The following is a 20,368-nucleotide window of genomic DNA, read 5'->3' on the forward strand; positions in this document are numbered from 1 at the left end:
TATAAGATAAAGCACTGTCTGGACAGGATGTATTGGGTGTTGTTTGTTGCATGTCTGTGGACTTGGGCAACAACCCACACAACCTCCGCTGAGTAGCCCTTGGATTGTTCTGCCCCGCAACCCTCTGAGAGTCAACTGCTACAATAGGGTACTCTACATTAGAAGGGCTGACATCATTTTCAACTAATAACCAACTTTTTTTACAGCGAGGAAAAGCTCGGTTTCATAAATGTAATGTAAGTATTAAGTGGTTTGAAATTAGTTTGACACAAAATTGCACTTCTACAGTATGTCAATATACAGGGTACAGTGTAATATTCTTTAATTCCACTTTCATGCTCAGGCTGAGGACCCACAACATACTGGATGATACATTTATATGCTGTAACTAGCCAGCCTTTGCAGGGAGTCGGAAAGAAGAGAACATCAGTATGGTGTCGCCCACACAAGAGAACAGAAGGTCAAATTCTCTAAGCTTACATTTTGAATGAAACAGCATCTTCAAGGGAGAGTTCAAAGGGAAAGAAGATGCAGGAAAATGAATCCCAGTTCACTGAGTAGATCAAAAGTGACTGGTGTCCCTTTGGTAATTGGTCTACAGTATCGAAAGCAAAAGCACAAATTCATACACTGAGAATAAAATTTAGATCTGATGTTGCAGGAACGCAAAGAACACTGATGAAGGGTCTACTGTAAGCTTTCCATACACCGCATACATTTGCGTAACTTACTAATATGAGGGTATTCATTTATGTTACTTGGCTGGAATAGAAAACAACAAAATACCTATAAGCATCTGTTATTCCAGCACTCTAAGGTACCCTTCATGATGAACATTTGCTTTACAAATATACATTATTTGTTACTAAAATCATTTATTTGACAGGTGCTAACATATTCAGCAGTGATAGCACAGGTAGGTTTTAGGTCTCATTGGACTAATGCATCTACAACAGGAATCTATGTTTGAAATCATGGTCACAGGTTCAAATCTGCACTGGTCCACCAAGTCTTTCATGCTTCTAAGATACCACTGAGTTGGGCTACAATACAAATCTCCCCTGCGTCCCAGGAGTACCTCTAGAATTAATGTTAAATTCCAAACAAGTCTTATATTTACCCAATAGATCTACGTGAGTAAATTTACAGGTTTTTGTGGATAGGCCGTTTACTCATTTTGATGCAAAAACTTCACAGCACGACACTATTTGAGACTTTTTTCCTGGTTGAGTTGAGTTATATTTCATTCAAACTTTGGGGTGGATTTAGAGATTGGTGGATGCAAGACATCCATAAAAAAGCAGTTGATGTCCTAATTATTATGCATGCTTTGTAAGATATTAGCTCTCAGAGCATAGACTATGCATTAAAATGATGGAGGACTGGACAGCTGTTATTTTTTTCACATATCCCAGAGCTGGCAAAATCTAATTCAGGCTCTTAGACTTCTGGTTCAGTCCTAATTTGTAGAGAGCCAAGGTGGATGTATCTCAGTGCAGACTGATTTAAGTGCAGCTTGGAAGAGTAACAGCTCTGACTCGGATTGTTGACACATCCTCAATACATATAGGCTGGTGTGTACCCAAGATTCAAGGAAGGGGACTGCTGAAAGGTTCAATGATTTCCTGTCATGTGCAGGCCCCTGGGTGCTCAATTTGTGTTTAGATAAAAAGAGAAAAGACTGGCTCACAGCGCTCTAGGGTTAAATCCCACAGGACCTCAGAAATTGCAGCTTATCGCTTTGATTCTGGTCTATATTTTGGCCATGGAATGAGTCCTCTAACACACTTCACTTCCCCATATAGCTGCAACAAGACAAATCATTCCTATGAAAATGCCCACATTTCTGTATCCTGAAACAATGTAAAGACTGCTCTTTGACTGGGTAGGGTAACCATGCAGCTTCTCTGAATCCAGTCTGATGTGGTCTGGATATTGTGTTGCTTCTGGTTGTAGAGATCCACTGGAGGGGTCTTAAAGCCTTCTCAAACCCAGAGGACAAGTTAACATGTCTACAGCCTTCAGAGAGCTCTGAATTTAAACACAGACTTGCAATAGAGCTTGTGCTGAGTAGCAGCAGCTAATCCTCTCTTGCCCTTATCTACTCCAGCACTGCCCTTGCTATCGCTCGTCTCACAGGCCATCAAAGCTGTGGTAGGAACAATAGGCAAACAGGGTTCCAAAAGCCCTTGCCCTTAACCCAACTAGCACCTCAGTTGAACATAGGCTGATGATGAGAGCCTAAGGAGATCAAGTGTTAACCCTGGAATGTCTGTAAGGGTCAAAGGGAGTGTGATGTCACTACCACTACTCCTGACATTTTAGTTAATTGGACAAGGTCTACAGAACTATGAAAATCAACAGCGGGAGTTGGCTTTAGTGAAAGGCAGCACCTATCAAACACACACACCAGGGGACACATTAAACAACAAGGGACATTACTGCGCCAGTGCCACTGAGGAGAGCGAGGCATAAACCCTGTACATTACTTTACCACCAAAACAGCTAGTCTATTGGCTATAAGTGCACCCCGGGCATTATTACAAATTAATCAGAGATATTGCCCGCTTTTCCAAAAAGGAGAGGGGCCTTATGGAAACAACTTACAGAGTCCTATGAACAGATTGATTTCTCACACTAAAATGATGTTCAGTTTTCTTCAGCACTGAATGAACATCTCCTCTATTTACATACATCATATTTGAGTTTTTGTAAAAATCTGTCAAATAAAAATGATTTTAAAACTGAACAATTCGTTTATAGTGTACCTTGTCGAGACCATGATGTGTGCCTATCAATGCTTAATTTGAGCCGGTGGTTGCAGGTGGGGCCCACCGGTACTGAACCCAACCATCTTGTTATTGCTCTCACCCCGTTTATGAGAAAGTGACTAAAGACTGCGACGTAGTAGAAAAAAACCTCGTCTTACCTGTGACCTTCAGTACATCATCTACAACCTCTGCCTTGAGAAACATTCGTCCTCTTTTTTCCGTGTGATCCATTCCACACATGCTTGGCACATTTATAACGCATACTTTGTGGACATTCATGTCACAGGCTGTGGATAAATAAAGGATTGGATTAGAATGTTATGGACATAACATGAAAACTCACACCCTGACCGCATCATTGGGGTTGCAAGATATGCTTCACATTAGCACACCAACTTTAGCAAAGCTGAAAACTGGGATCTACACCAGGCTTCTCCAACGAGCAGCTCAAGAGCTATTCATAGATCCCCAGCTACCAGTGAGTATCTCTCCTGTGTGCAGCCCAGACTACTGCTATAGGTGTTATTGCTTGGCTGGATTAATACATGTACACCAACATTTAAAATTGTGTGTTTGAGAGGAAAATGTGTGTATTTTCAGAACTAATAAGCGGATTATATTAGAAACATGGTAGGATTTACAAAATATATTCAAAGCTGATATTCGAGTGAGGGGCATTGGGAGGCATTACTCATTTTTACCTTGGTGTCTAGAAAATGGCAGCTATAGGTATGTGTTGGCCATGTAGAGGCCCCCAAATTGATTTCGCTTTCTTACATTAGTGCTGGCAGCTCTGCCTGAAGCCTGGAGGTGATCGCTGCTCATAATCTTGCATGGGGTGGTCACTAATGAAATCTCGTCAGATGTGGTCGATATTACAAGGCTAATATTAGTAGCTCAGGATGATTTTTATTGAACATAAGTAGCTCTTATTACAGATAAAGTTGGAGACTCCAGATCTACACTATTGAAACTAGACTTCATATAGTAATCGACTATGCTCACAATGACTGACATGAAATACAGAACACACACAAGAGCATATTTACTCCTTGAACCCCTTCTTTACATTAAGTAACTCCTTTTAGTTATTTATGAATATGAATTTAAGTCCAGGTCATCAGTACAGGTTGGTATTGTTTGAAAATGGTGTGGCCCCTTGAAATACAGGAGCGGTGGATGTGCACTATACAAAAAAGATTTCCTTTTGTAAACTCTTGTATTTCAATGCGCTCTCATATGTGCTAACAGCTTCATTAGCATACATGATTCCGTCTTGAAATACGCTTTCTTGGCAGTGGCGGCTGATAGGGGATGGTGGCGGGGGATTCAGGAAATACAAAAAAGAAAACATACCTGCTGTTCACCGTTGCTGCTGCTATCTCCAGTTGCTGCCTCTCCTCGCAGGAACAGGAAGCATCCAGGCTTCCAGAATCCCCTGACCAATCACGACGCTGCTGATAGCACCGTTCTGATTGGTCTGAGCACCGTGATTTGGAGCTCAGCCAGGGAATGAGAACCTGGGCATGTTCTCTACTTAGGCTGTAATGCAGCCTGGGTGGAGAACATGCACAGTGAGCATGTCTGTTTGGCCAATCCGAGACGGCCAGCCAAAAAGTCATGTGCACTTTCGGTGCAGCACCAGTCACTCCTCCTCCCCGACGTCACAGGACTGCAGCGCCATCTTGCCCTAACATGGCCCAACCAGAATACAAAACAGAAAATGATAATAACAGATGTTATCTTTTTTTTTTTTGCATTGCACTGCTTTAAAGCAGTGAGATGACTCTCCTTCGCCTTAGCGGAGGAGCCACCCCTACAGGTCTTATATATATCTTTTTTTTTAAAAGATTTGTTGAGTTTTATATAGGCAAACTATACCGGAAGAGATCAGAGCGCTTTACATGAACACCAGTTTGGTTACACAAGGACACATTAATTTTTGTTAGGCACGAGGAGATGAAGTGATTTGCCCAGAATCACAGGATGTTGAGTGTCGGTGCAGAGACTCGAACCCGGTTCCCCAGCTTCAAGGTCGACCTCTCTAGCCATAAGGCTACATCCTCTCGTCTGCAAATGTGACAGCATTCGCCCATTTTTTATACTAGTGAAACTCTAAGAAGATGCTTGCAGGGAATCCTCACTCCATTATGTTCCTCATCCTCATCTATGTCTTAACAGTCCCACCCCTGGAGACGGACGTTGCCTCTTTCGGAGCATGCCCCCGCTTTAAAAGAGCAAGGATGCTGCATCTTGAACAGGTTAGGAAGTTACTATTTTTTTAGAAGAATTAACAACTGTTCCACCACCTACTGCTAGGATGGACTTAATTCCAGATGCATGAGTGGCTGTCAGGGTTCCCAGACTACTGAGCAGAGTTTAAGACAGCCCCTTACCTGAGAATGAATGCAGTGAGAAGCTGTAGGACATTTTTGGTTTGACACGTATGTGGATCCAAGGGATGGCCACAGTAGTGTAACTCTTTATTTGCTAGGCTGAACTTGGTGATTGCAGGCACCTCCTTGAGACGTTTGCAAAATTAGTGGTGAAACCCAGCTATGCCGAGGAGGGAAGGCACATGTGTGAAGGCTGTTTTTTAATGTCCAAGCTCCCCAAAATGGCAGCGCGCTTCAATGTACGCTGATTTACAATGTAGTATCACCCTTCTGCTGAGCTGATCCAGTCTTCGAAGGGGAGCCCTACTGAACTCTACATTTCCTGCAGTTCCCCAAAGAGAAGTTACTGGTGTGACAAAATATTGCCTTGAACTTCTAAGGGTGCCCTTATAGTTCGTGTCTGCTGAGGAGCAGCAACCCGGTTGAATCCTGCCCTCGAGTCACAGCCAGTAGTTAGCAGTTTCTAGATGTTACTAACAAACTCGTTATTGGTCATATTAAACAATCTGTGTTGATGTTTAGTGCTATAGACCAAGATCGTATTTGTGTATTTTGTAAATTTCAGGTGTCGACAACTCCATTGCAGTTCAGCAGTAACGTTATACAGACATGGATCGTGCCTAGCTTGTTGCATGGAAGTGACCTAGGAGTTAGTGATAGTAGTTGCTCTTTGATTCCACACACTGCCCTTGCTACAGTTCATGAAGGCAGCAAATGGAATAGGCAGGGAAGCAAAGCTATAGTTCCTGGTTTACTTTCTCATTCTTCGCCTTCCCTTTCAGCAGGGTATTGGCTATTGAGCAGGGCCAGACTGGGAACCAAAACCGGCCCTGGCAAAGTGCTCAGCCGCCCCTCCCCCCTCCTACCCCCGTGGGGGGTTGGGGTTGCCGCCGAGCTCTTTGCCAGGGCCGGTTTTCTGCTGATTTTGTTACAGGGCCATATTTGCAGCATAGCTACAAAAACGGCCTCACCCGTGCGGCGCACCAGGGGATTGCCCGGTACCCGCTATGGCCAGTCCGGCCCTGCTATTGAGGAGCTACACCTCAAACGAGAGGTGTCCCCTCTGGTGCTAAATGGTTACCATTGCTATCTCTGGTATTTTGGTGAATCATCATCCTTGGCTAGTAGGGCACTGTTCTCACAAAAAGGAGCTTAGAGTGAAGTATTATAGATTAGGGATACCCTCCCTTCACAGCCAAACAACAAATTTAACTCCAGACTCCTAAACTCCAGGTGATTCATCATAGATCTACATTGAGGGTAAAACCCTGTATACCTCAAGGTTCCTAAGGGGTGTCAGTTTTGCATTAAACCGAGTACCAGTGGCTACCAGTCCAATAATGTAGGAGATGCCTCAAGTAAGCAACCATATGTGCCTATTACTTAGCAGTTCCAAGAGGTGTGACTTCTCATCCTTGGTAAACGGTTATGTATGTAGGAATGTTTGCCACATTCCATAGTCATTTGGCATGAAGAACCTAGTGTGTCTCTACAACTATCCCTGCCGAAATTGTGTGCTGGGTCCTCTACTTTGGAGTATATAGTAGTCTTGAAATGACTAGGTCTCATGGCCACCAGACAAAAAATGAGTCCAAAGGGCTACCTCCATCCTTTATTAGCATAGATACTATGCACACAATTAGAAACAATCATGAAATGATTAGACCATTATTTAAAGACAGGACAACCTGCTTCAATCCCTAGACATTTTCAGGCATGTTGGTTAAGGTAAGATGACCCACAATTCACCCATTTGCTCACCGCATCAGTAGTCCACCAGGTTACTGCCTTTCAGTGGATAGTCAGTATGTTCCGGTGGTCGGTGTTGAATGGATGAGGTAGCGCTATGGACAAATTTGTTCTTTGGCGGTGATGAGACAGTCATTTGGAGAATATAAAATTCTCCAAAGTAGATGACCAGACGAACAATTTCAGAAGGAGTAGCATTAAAGACACACATTGGGTTCTTCCTGCCACATGGGTACTTATGTGCGGCATCTCCTTTTTTTGGGGGGAGCAATATCCACCGCTACTTGATTAAATGAAAAACTGACACCTGTAAACAACCTTGATGTTTACAGGTATTTATTCCAATGATAATGGAGTTCACAAGGTAAATCTGCGATGACTCGCATGCGGGATAGGAGTGTATGTTTAGTGGGGCACTGCACCTGCTTTGGCTTAAATCTTTTTCATTAGAATTTTCCAAATAGTACAAGCAACCCACACTTACATCCACTTCCCAATGGGGCTTGAACATGCTTGCATGGGCGGGAGGATAAGGGAAGTCACAAGAACAAGGAGGGAACAAAAACAGTATAAACAACCTTAACCCCTTCGACGCTCATGACGAGCTCAGCTCGTCATGAGGTACACCTCTCGTACGCTCATGATGAGCTGAGCTCGTCATGAACGCATAGGTTTCCGTTTGCGGTCAGCGCACCGCGGAAATCTGCACTGCAGCGATGCGGTTAAAGGAACACACTCAACTGTTCTCAAGTAAGTAGGTGTAGGTAGTCTATCTAGCAAATAGCAGGGCTTCGTCAGAAGGTGGAAATGTTGCCCTTGGGTGGCGAGTGCACAGCTTGGAGAAGACCAAGTATGTGCAAGTACGCTGAGCAGGTCAACTCCCTAAATTCCTGGGAGAGGTATTGCAGGTAGCATGCCCATGTTTAATCAAAGAGTTTACATTCAAGCACTGCAGTTAGTTCCACCCATACCCGAGAGAGTCCGAATGTTATACAACCACTTTGACTTCATTGAAGTAGTATCCGTCCCCCATTTGGCCAAGATGACTTGTTTGGTGGCGTAAAGAGCCAGGGTGATAGCCCACCACACGCTTAGAGTAGCCGGTAAGTTAGTGCTTTGGGAAAACCCAGCGGGATGTAACTGAGGAAACGTGGTATATCTGTGTTGCACATTTCATTGATAGCGGTGAGTACTACAGACCAGAAGGGTTGGAGTATGTCCACTCCTTGGGGGTGAAGGGCCGTGCGCAATCTAGTTCCTATCGCTGCTGCACTGAGGAGATAGGTTTATCTGCTGTGGTATTAAGAAAGCCATAGATATCTGCCAGTAGGCTTTTATCTGATGCACGGGTTAAAAGCCCCTTCTCAAAAGGCATAAGCAGTCGGCAGGCATATGGTCTGATGTGGGATTGTGTGATCCGAAGCTTAATGGCATGGTATGCCAATGCGCAGTAGAGGGGATGTCATAGTTGCACTCTACCACCTTTTATGTGGCTGCGACCATGATCGTGCTCAAAGTTAGCCACAAATGTCACTTATTCTGTGACCCAATTTAAGTAACGTCACATGAAGCATCCTCACCTTTGATGTGACCAGAGGCGGCTGGTATTTAACAGCGATGGAGAACATACAGACTGCGCATGACGGTTAGGCTGGCCCAAGACGGCCGGCCAAAGCCTCATGCGCACTTGGAGTGGGCAAAACACTCCTCCCCTGCCCTACACTGTGAGCAGAGCAGCACCGCCCCTACCCAGCTGAGCAAGGATGAAAAATAACATGATAATAACAATGAGGCATGATCATTGTGTTTTTACCTGCTCAGTGGGGCTATGCTTCCCCGAACAATTATCGGTGATAAATTGAAGTTTACTTGCTGCAACGAAGACATTTATTGAAACACGAAGGGTTTGCTTGTAGATAAGCCCCTCTGTAGCAATAATCCAACTATTCGACCCAGAATTTGCAGTGAAGTTTTCAGAAGGATATGTTCTGATGCATTGTGTTTCCATAAAGCGCGGACGGGCTTACAGTATCCACGGCTTGGCTGGTAAATGTTATGTGATAGCTACAGCAGCTGGGTGAGCACCCTTTCTTTGCTTCCGTGCTGTATTCAGCGATGCACATTTTATGCCTGCTCAGCACCAATATCATTCCTCATTAAACATTTGAATATCTCCGGCAGCCAATTAGCGCTTATCTTCTAATGATCTATTTCCCGGCACATGGCTAAGTGCCCCAAATAAGAAGTTTAATAAGAGGATTTATTATAGATTGGAAGTGCTCGCATCCGTCGATAATTCAATTAAAAGACACGAAGAGGCTTCAGACACGCAATAAATAACATCGTAAGCACCTTGCACTGCGCCTCTGCGCTGCGCCAGCAGACACGAGCTCGGCACACCGGGAAACGAGTGAACATGCTCCCCAGAGCCCCGCGCGCCAGCTGCGAGGAAGGCGGCCTTTGATGCTGCGCGCTTTGATGGTGTGATTCGTGGTAAGACATGAGAGCCGGGTGTAAGGAGCCGGTGCGCGCCCCTCCACGCTAGTCCAGGCTGTGAGTCACCGCTCCACCGTGAGTCACGCGTTGACGCAGCGTTGCACGAGCAGAGGCGACTCCCCCCGCACCCCGAGCCCTTATCAGCGGAGGAAGGGCAGCCCAAGGACGTGGGTGCGCTGCTCCGGCTTTCCATAGCCACCGCCCAAGGCACCTGTCAATAGTCACTCCATTCTTTGTTCGTTTCCACTCCGCAAAGTTGTGTGTTGTGTAGTTGCACTGGTGTGCCGCCCAGGCCTGAGTTTCCAGGGTAGAACTTGTTCTGCCCAGTTCTTACCAGCGAGGGGTGCGAAGGCAGAACAGGTCCAGCAAGACCACGTGGAACTATTCCAATAGCAACAGTGATCCGGGGAAGTGTCTGCTAACTGATGTTGTGGGCAGTTATCTCACAATATCCTGCGTTTCCTTCACCACTAATGCTATATTAGGCCATGAAGTCCAGGGATAGATCACAATGCATACCTTAAGGGCTCTAACCAGTCAAAAGCCTTCTTTCCACAATTCTGAAAGCTTGGGATTAAGTTATTCACCATTTGTGTGGGAGAATTCTTCTCAACTCACTCATGATGATGACACATAATGCATATTAACTGGCATTCTTTATCAAGGACATCAGTTGTAAGCTACACGTGCAGAATTCCTGGAACCTTGGATAAACTAAATGTTACACCTTGTGTATGATATGAGCCTTATATGGTGCTTGTTTCTTGTGCCAGTGGTCTGGTACTTGCTTCAGATCCATGTTTTTGGCGTCATGCGTTGTAATTCTTTACATGTTCGAGAGTTCTGGGTAGATGGAGACAGTTACAGAGGAGAGAACAGAGCAGTCAACAGGGGTGGCGGTCACTGGTGAGTCCAGATTAAAGTAACTAGTGGAGTTAGGTGACTGTGTGGACTCCTTTCAATACAGCAAAGAGTGGGTTCTGGAATGTGGAGCTGATGTGAAGAAGGCAACTATGGATCTCCTGAGTTTACTGTCCGCAACCAACAGTGTAGCCTGTTCTAAGCTGTGTGGAGGTGGAGACTGGCTCCGGAGTCTCCTTTGTCACTGAAGAGCAGCAGCAAGAGGATTCAGAGGCCCACATGCATCATTGTGTCATTTTGCATTTCTTAATTTGCGAAAATTAAGGAATCGCAAATTAAGAAGTGCAAAATGCTATGCATCATTTTTTTCGGTATTTCTTTGTGATTCGGTAAAAATCGCAATTTTTACCGAATCCCAAAGAAATACCGAATTCTTAAGTTAATTTTCGCAATTCCCATTGATTCCTATGGGCCAAAAGGCCCATAGGAGTCAATGCAAATTGCGAGTGGCACTTAGAAAATTTCATGGGTGCAGGGGGGGGGGTCCAAAGGACCCCCCCATGCACCCCTGAAATGTATTTTTCGCATCATGTTTCACACACACATGTCCTAAGGACATGTGTGCGTGAAACATGAATGTTGAAAAAAAAACATTTAAAGCATTTTAAACACTTTTTCCAAATTTACCGAGTGGTTCAACCACTCGGTAAATTTGGAACCCTAATTGCGAATTTCCACTTGTCAAAGTAATGATGCATTGCTTTTAAGAAGTCGCACATCTGCGACTTCTTAAAAGCACCCGCAATTTTAGAACTCGCAACAATGTTGCGAATTCTAAAATTGCTTCATGCATCCCAAAAAGCACTTTTGCATTCGCAAACGGCCGATTTTAAGGAATCGCACCGTTTGCGAATGAAAAAGTGCTTGATGCATGTGGGCCAGAGTACCTGCACTTCTATTTTTACATTTCAAGCACTGCTGGTAATACATACACGTTACACAAAAGACAGACCTGATTGTAAGACAACACAACAGCACTTACTCTTGAGAGAGAGAGGGTGAGAGAAAATAAGAATGAGAAAGAGAGAGAGAGAGAGAGAGAGATAGTGTGTATGTATATAAAATTAACCCTCTGAATGGTAATGCTAAATGGTGTGTGTGAGGGATTTCCATATGATTGTCAAAGAATACTTTCGGAGCCACACGTTGACATTAGTGGTGCTAATAATACAGAGAACCACAAGTTACCGTTCATAGAAAGCTTCAAGACTCTGTACAGTGATTAAGGCTGCACACATCAAGCTTGGTAGGAAATAGAAATTGCAACATTTGCCCACCCTCAGTATACTTCTGTAAAATAAGTGCTGCTGGTTTTCTGTAGCGACGATACGCGAAGCTGCGAAAGACTTGCCAGTACCCTCGCCATAAAGAATCATGAGAGAAGGTATAGAAGTACCTAGAATTTGGTTGGGGCCAACACGAGGAATTATTGATGAGGAGATATTCCAAAGTGCCATTCTACTGTAGACCAGATGGCTTTCTATGCAGGGACCTACCAGGCTTCGCATGTAAATAGGGTATTCAAATACCCATCCATACAGCCTATCCAATAACTAGAACGCGGATAACATCCATCTAGATATTAGATAGAGACTATACTAATTTAACATAGGAACTAGAGATGTGTGATGTAAAATGTTTGAGGCATTTCTAATGTTCAACTTGTTCTCTTATGGCTGGTGAGATTACTGTAATAATTACTTACTTTCTAATGCATAACATTTATGCACAAATAGTGTATAACAAATAACCTATTTTCTAATGTATCAAAAAATACAATGTTTCTAAGGGCCAGGGTGAACTCCCCTTGCAGATCAGTTTCTCTGACAGGGTTGCCCGACTCCTGACACTCTTCATCTGAATGAATATAAGTTATAGTGTGCAGCGAGATACATCTGACCGTTGTCCTATTCTCTGAACAGGGAGTGAGAGACACCTGCCCGTTCTCTTATTTACAGAGAAGAGTATGTTACGTATATCCTTTCGGAGCAAAGGAACATTTTGTGAAGGAGGCTCAATAAATAGGAATGAAATAAGCTTCATTCAGTGTTGTTCTCCCCTCACTGGCCAATGAGAAACTGCCTGATCATGGCATGCCCACACAACACATCATTACATGGAAGCAGACGGGGAACTTAATACATTAACTTAGAAAACGCAACCAGCTTAAAGCTACCAGGGCGCCCCCCTCTTGCCCCCCAGAAAGGTGGGGTTTGGGACAGTTCATTCACCTGCGACAAAACGTGTGTAGCTGTCTTCCTCTTTCTGAAATCTTGTTTTCAATAGCACCCGAGAGCAACTGACAGTGAGTGACATGAGTACTCCCTCCTAGCGGACATATTGACATGGAGTTCCAAGATTCGAAAGGTGTGCGATATATGAGGATTTTCTAAATTAGTTTAACATTAACCATTGTGAGTAACTAGGAGGCCGCTCTCTTGTTGAATGGACTAGGTGGTTATCTTACAAACCATTTTAATCAAGTGAAGATGTTTTCGGAAAAACAAGTAACAAATGAGTAATAGCAAGCACAGCATTTCTTCGGCTTACAATATTTTTTTGTATTGACTTAACTGTTATTGGAAGGAGTCGTACCATTGAGTTTAATGTGTATTTGGGCGCAGTCGATGGACAATGTTGTGAGCCAGTACATAAACGTTCATCCTGGAACACTGCCTGGGTATGGAAGGTCAAACAGTTTTCTTCTGAAGATATTATCAAGGTATTAGACGAACATGAAGAAGTAGTTTGAAGGACTGAAAAGCACAAAACAATCTTGGGTATAGGAGGTTTAAATAATTCTCAATGGAACAGTAACAGGTGAGAGTGTGGCTAATAACATAGCAACACTCAGAGGTCTACCATCACAGGGTAAATTTGGTCTGCTGGCAGAATCTCTAATGTGACGGACTAGTAGTTCTCGGAAGTCCTCAGTACTGAAGTATTACTGACGCCAACTTTGCAACGCAAGCCCTCATCAACGGGCCTCTTGACAACGATTCAGGACCTCAAATCACAGCCTTACCGCGTCTCGGAACCAACGCATCGCTTTGGCAGCACCACAAATGTTCAATGTGGACTTTTTCAACGTTCCGCAAACCAGGATTTAGGGCATTTTGTTTAGTTGGCCTAACTGGGTTTCTGTGCTACATCGCGGTCAGCTTAAACTGGTGATTTTGTCCCAGCCCAGCGCAACCAGATAGCCATAATTGGCGCTTTTCCCCCCCCCCAGAAATCATAAAAATTAAATACGTCATGATCTACTGATTGGATGTTTGTCGTTTTGGCTTTGTTTTATTTATAAAAAATAACTCTATTCCTCTAACTTGATGTGGGATCCTTTTTGTGGTGTGTTTTTCACTTTTACTGCGTCAAGTGTTGAACAAATACTTTAGACATAGCCTCTATGTCGAGGTTAAGCCTAAATGCTCTGTACAAGTGACCAAAGGGTTGAGCGCAGGTTAATTTAGGGTTGACTTGTGCTTCCCCCGAACAAGGATAGTGGTTGCTGCTTGACTAGGGCTCACACCCCAGTCAATCAACAACCCAATTTCTTACATTAGGGATAAAGGTTAGCAGTAAACAGAGCTGAGTCTAAACCATCGGACATCAAATTTGCTTTGAAATGCACCGTTGCTCAAAGTAAACTATTAATTCACATATACTTTTTGGGCACCCATTTAGTAACTCTATAATTCTGGGAATGTTGAACCAGTTTTCACGGTAGTTCTTGAGGCCATTGGGAAATCATTCATATAGGGACATAGAGCAGTGGTGAAAATGATGGCTAATGTGAGGGACAATGCAAAGAAAGCATGTTACATGCCAAAACACATTACACACGTGTTTACTGTTTAGATGTTTACAGGTGAAGGCAAATGGATAGAAGTGATTTGCCCAGAATCACAAAAATTAGTCAATTGCAGTGACATTTTAGCAACTATACTACATCACTTTCCCAAAATGATAATTTGGGCAGCTGCATAATTTTAATCTTGCCCTTCAATATGAGTGAATGACTCATTCTGGCAGCGTACATTCTAAAACTGGCCATGATGGGTACATAATTGACACTGTATATGTTAACTAGGCTGTTGGGTATCATGCTGCTTAGGGGCTCAAGTACTTTCTATGGTCTGGCTTGACAGCACAGCTGTTGACAGGCAATTAAGTCAGCATCACTGAAGAGAGGCTTTGGCTCCGACCGCATGTAGGGAGCCAGGAGTACATGTTCTGATTGGGCTGAAGTTTTTTGCTTTCACGAAAAAGTGCCTGCCCTCCACACAGCTGGGATCATTTTGTTTATTTACCCAGCAGCTTAAGTTTGAACCTTCAGGGCACAGACAAGGCACTGGAATTCTATTAAAATCTTAGATAACTAGGTACTTTGTAGTGCTTTTCTCTAGCAGCAGCACATTGGGAGGAGGGCAGTTATTAACCTACATAATTGTTTTGGTATGTCTTGACAGTGGACCTGTCACCTGACCTTTTAATCTACACTGATAGTATTCTACAGACCCTTGCTTCCACGCAAATCAATATCTATTTTCATGCTAGTTACTTAAAACGCTTCACATTACCATACAGCAATGCTTTAAAGCCAGACCAACTGGCATTGCCAATGCTTGTTGTTCTTACTGTGAAATAAACTAGTGGTTACTGATTGTTGAATTTGTCATGGCATAAAGTGCTTTTGGTGAGGTGTTGTGCAGAATGTTCTTTTTTTATCAATTCCATTCTTTACCTGCCACACATTGTAGATGGTTGAGTCTTTAAGGGACATTATGATGGCTCAGTTGTAATCAGGGTGTATGATGAAGGGGCCTCCTAACATTAGAGTGAGTTTTCAGGATCCATGAATATTTTCTTTTATTGATATTCTATCAGCTGGAAGCAATTTGGTGGTGGTCTGTAGGACGTGTCTTCCCTGAGTGTCTGACAATATTGGGCCATGATGTAGATGAAATGTGACTTGGAAACATTTCAGATCAGAGAACTTGAATATTTCAGCAACAAGGTATATTCTTTTGGCTGTAGCGCTTCGTCTCCAGACGAGCCACTGAAAGGTCTTGCTGGTTCTTCCTTTAACTTGGTGTGTTAGTTCATCTTCTCTCACCCATACTGGCTTCTGGACAGGGTGATCTCTCAAACACCAGACTGGTTTCAGAAGGAACTTGTAGGATCTGTGGGAAGAGACACTGTGACAAGGCATTGGCATGCAGCTCAATGTTTTAATCATGCGGAGAGTGAACTGCTCACCAGATGCAACAGCTTGATGCCAAGGAACTGTGTTTCCTGTAGGACTGCACAAATTGCAGTTGTGGTAAAGCAACAACCTTCACAAGCACTGACCCTCTATTTGTTATCATGTTGTCTTTTCCTACCACCTTTATATCGATGCCTTTGATTTTCATTGCAGGGACCTGGATATTGTTTAATTATTTCATGCTCTTGTTGAAATTTCGGTTCTCATTTGGGATTACACTAAATTGGTCTGGCAAACGTGACATTTCAGGTGAACGGTTGACAACCTTAGTTATAAATGAGTCAGTTAGGCACTCACACTAACCACTGCTTCAGATGGTCCTACCATCTGTCTAGGGAGACCCCTTTATATTCTGGGAAAGGAAAAGTGCAGGTTGAGCTATGTGTTTTGTTGAATGAAAAAAATAATGGAGACGCCTGAAGTCCAGCTGCCAGGGATCAGGTGATCTAAATATCTTAAGCAATGGAACCATGCATCTAAAGAGAACGGAATGGAGCTTAGGTGTGCCTGGATGGGCTAATGCCATAAAATGTTTTCTGAGAGCTATTCTTACCTCAACTATGAAAACCCCAAAAAAAAAATTTCAGATAATGCATACTTTTCATTCACCAGTTTTGAAGGTACCGCAAAGTCAACAGCAGGCAGAAGCATTTGACTTGCTTCATATTTAAAATTCTAACATTCAAGACTCCAATATGTTAAGTATCTAAAAACTCATGCCCATAAAAGATAGTAGCGGTACAAAAGGGGGTGGTGATGGACGGAGCATCTGAACCAATCAAACACACACCCAGTCAACAGATCTGGGTTTGATCCATCACCGTTCTTTAGCCCACTCTGCCACCCCAGTTCAGACATGACCATATGCAAATCAGTCTGACCCTGTGCCTCATGGGAACAGTCCAGCCGGTACTACCAAGCCATGCCATTCCTGGACCGGAAATAAGCTTCCAAGGACCGGTTTATGGGATTGCAGCCGTCTTCAGCCAGGCTTGCTTGAATCCAGTGGCAAAGTGAGCAAGGGACTCACGTCGGAGCATACCCTCCCAACTTATGGCGAACAAAGCGGTACAAAAGGGGGTGGTGATGGATGGACATCTGAACCAATCAAACACTCATACCCAGTCAACAGATCTGGGTTTAATCCATCACTGTTTACTTATGAACAGGCTATTGTCAGCGCCGCTGGAGCGTCCTTCTCTCTCTACAGTGGCTTGACATTCCCTACTCCCCAACGCAAAGGACGCAACTTATGGCTGACCATGATACAGAATTTCGAAATCCAAGAGTGAAATTTGGTTACTTAAAATTATCCAAGATTGGCTCTGGTCTCCGGAATGGCCCTTTCAGGCAAAACTGGTACCCTCCTTTAACTGCTGGATGTGTGCCACTCCTCACAGTGATATTCTGCATATTCTATGCCCTTGCTAACAACTTCAGAGTTATTGGACACAGGTATGGAAAGTCCTCACGGACACCTATGCCTTCGATTGTGCGCCTTCAGCGTCAGGAGAAACAACAGATTTCCGCAGCTTTGGCAAAAGCGAAAATGTGTGTTCTCTGAGCCTGGCCAAAGTCCACAATCCCCACCTTAGAGGACTGATTAAATAGCAGGGCACAGACGGAGTCATAGGAGCACTTGATTTACAGGTTGAATGACCAGTCGCCGCTTTTCTTGGACATTTGGGGCTGCTTTTTACTTCTACCTCACTGAGGATATTTGAGATTTCCCATGACATGCTTGAAGAACCATGCGGTCATCCTCCCATAGACAGCTGAGCAGGAGTACTGCCTTCAGTGTACTGAATCTTTGCTGGCAGATACAGTTTTTCTTCATAATACTGATTATATCTCATTGATTACCTCTCTGTGATGTTTTACCAACTTTATCCATTGTCACTGTTGGGACCAGGTGCACCGATTAGGCCATTTAATTGGTTAGCAGGGGTGTGCCATTTGTCATTCGAGATCTGCTTTGTTATTGTTACACAGCCTTTGTGTTGTTTCTTTGTTTAGTCTTTGTACAACCGTAAAACTACTTGTGGTGATCATAGACAGGCATTGTTTGTGCGTATATGTCAACCAAAGGCATGAACGTTAACTTAAAGAAAACAGAGATTATGCTAGTGGGCTGTAGAATAAACAAAAGGCATACATGGTTCCTAGGTGGAGATCAACTGGAGCAGACAACAACATATAGATATCCAGGAATTCTTTTTCCTGACAGGGTCACTTTTAAACAACACAAGAAGGACTTCAAGAGACACGGAATGTCCTTGACCCTGGCCATTCGTACTTTACAAAGAACTTTGGCTGGCCCAAGCGTTGCTCCTTTATTTAAAGTTACCGCAGCTAAACTTATTCCGAGTGTTACGTGTGTAAACGAAGCTCTTCGGGGCAGAAATGCAGGTCTCATAAATATAATCGCATCGACTCCTCCGAATGCATCCGCAGCCCAGATTAGATTGGAGTTCGGGTTAGTCAACTAATCACTAGCCAGGAAAGGAGCCAATGCAAAAACCTGGAACAGAATAAGACCAGCCTCCGAAAGTCAGCTATTAGCTATACCAAGCGTTGTGGCAAGAATTACAAAAGAACGAAGCTGCCCCGCCCGCCTAGCAATTAAACATCTAGGAATTCAAGCAATAAGGGAAAAGATCTCACCTCTAGCAGCTTTTTGTAAAATTGGTCAATAGCACGATAAAGAAATTATCACTGTGCAAGGATACAGAGAAGTTAGCATGTAGATCACATGCCTGGTCAGTGATCACTGAATGTAAAAGTCTCAAGTACCAATCGGACTTAGAGGCCGTGTGGTCAAGAAATTTAAAAATTGATTTTATGTACTATCGTTTTGGTCATCCTCCTGGAAAAGTTAAGGAAAACAAAGCGGGGTAAGGCGACAACAAAAGAGCTTTGCTGACTGTGTAACTTAGGGGAAGGAAACATTATACACACCTATTCCCGGCTTTACTGCAAGAAAGAAGACAGTGGCTGAAAGCTCAGTTTAACAAGCGTGGTGCACGGACCTGCAGGCAGTCAGTCTTTGCAAACTTAAAACGACTGATCCTAGGATGAACGGCCGGTACACGACATTTCTAAGAAGTGCTGGGAAAAAACTATTAGCTATGCTGGCTTGCTAGTGATAATGAAAACCTTTTAGTCCTATCGCATAAATATAATAAGAATGCGACCGTGTATAGATCCGGTCTGGGCTAACCTAATGCATTTGCACTTTATACAACTAAGTTTTACATTTTATGAATATATTTTAGAAATAGTAGGAAACCGTGTACTGGAGGAAAAGCCTGTATTAAAATGTACAGGCTGAAAGGCTAATCTATATCAATTATATAGTAATTTGAAATGATTTTTATGCACAGCACTAGGGCTCATTACCAAATTTAGCGCACATTATGGCAAAGTTTTGCACTGCTTATGCGCACTTTGGAAAAAAATCCCGGATAAAGAATTTGTGAGCGGTTCGGCAATGGTCTTGTTTTTGAATACAAAATAGTATTTCTTCCATGATAGCATTATACAGTTATTCTGTAAAACTTAACCCTGTGCAAAGCAAAACATGACATACTGCTCTGATTCGGACTTCTTATTGTTTCATATTTTTATTATGTAAATTCAAATCATTTTAGGTAATTTTTTATCAATTATAATGTAAATGTAATGGTTTTAAAGTACTATACATTAATAAACGTGCTTACTTGTGATGATGCACAGGATCAATTTTTTAATAAAATATTTCAGCACAGCAGTGGCGGTTCCTCCATGGGAGCGGAGGAGCGTTGCCCCCTCCCCTCCACACTGCTGCGCAGACAGCGTGAAAAATAAAATGGTAATAAAATGATGTAATTACCATTTTATTTTTTACTCACTGCCTGCAAATGGAGTGTGAGGCCAGGGCGTGGTCAGTGAGTCACTGCTCCCAATGATTGGCAGCAATGAGATGTGGCCACTTAAGTTTGAAATGCAGATGTTAGTTTGGCCGGCTACCTTGCTACAGCTAAAATGACTGCGCAATTCAAACCTATCCAATCCGGCTATCTTAGACAGCTTGGTTGGAGAGCAGGCACAGGCCTACAGTGCCTCTTGGAAAGTAGAGCCAGCCCGCTCCAGCCAATCAAGACGCTTCACTCATGCTGCTGAGCAGCATGAGAACAGCTTCTTGATTGGATGAGGGAATTGGTTGTAGGCTTCGAGCTCAAAGGACGTGCTGCTGAACGAGAACGTGCTGAAGAATCGAGTGGCGGTGCAAGGTAAGGGATTTTTTAATTTATTTGAAAATATTTTTTTTTTGCACCCCTCTGACGTGATTTGCCACCAACTGCTTCTACAGCACAGTCTTAAAGACTTTATTTGTACTGAAGTGATGGGAGCGTTAGTTGGAGTTGCCTTCACCGGTGACCATCAAACCTTTCTTTTTTCTTTCTTTACAAGACTGTGGTTGTCAAGTGCTCTTTAGGTAGTAGATCGTGAGGGAGAGCTGGTCACCTGTGCCTATGGGTAAGTTTATATTCAGGGCATATTTGAGCCAGTAGAGTCCTGCGTGGGTCCCAAAGCGCCCTGATGCTGAATAAACCTTAGCTGAGGGTGAGAGGTCGCAAAGTGGGAGGAGCAGCCGGCTCAGATTGAATTCTGTCCTGCTGGTTTAAAAGCAAACATATATTCGCCTAGGGCTGGAGAGAAAGTCCACCATGCACATCTGGTCAACCACCCTCTTAACCAGCTCTGCTGCTGGCCTCTGTGCTCCACGT

General features: G+C 43.5%; 1 protein-coding gene across 1 annotated transcript in view; it reads right to left on the reverse strand.

Moving 5' to 3' along the window:
* PRKCA (protein kinase C alpha) overlaps window positions 1–20,368 on the reverse strand; it is a 1,234,993-nt gene that overhangs the window by 492,389 nt on the left and 722,236 nt on the right. Inside the window, exon 5 of the mRNA XM_086930938.1 lies at window positions 2,930–3,058. Within this exon, the coding sequence (XP_086787064.1) occupies window positions 2,930–3,058 (129 nt within the window). The remainder of the gene's footprint in view (window positions 1–2,929; window positions 3,059–20,368) is intronic.

The sequence above is a fragment of the Lissotriton vulgaris genome, chromosome 7 (genome assembly GCF_964263255.1).
Source record: "Lissotriton vulgaris chromosome 7, aLisVul1.2, whole genome shotgun sequence".
NCBI classification, from domain to species: domain Eukaryota; kingdom Metazoa; phylum Chordata; class Amphibia; order Caudata; family Salamandridae; genus Lissotriton; species Lissotriton vulgaris.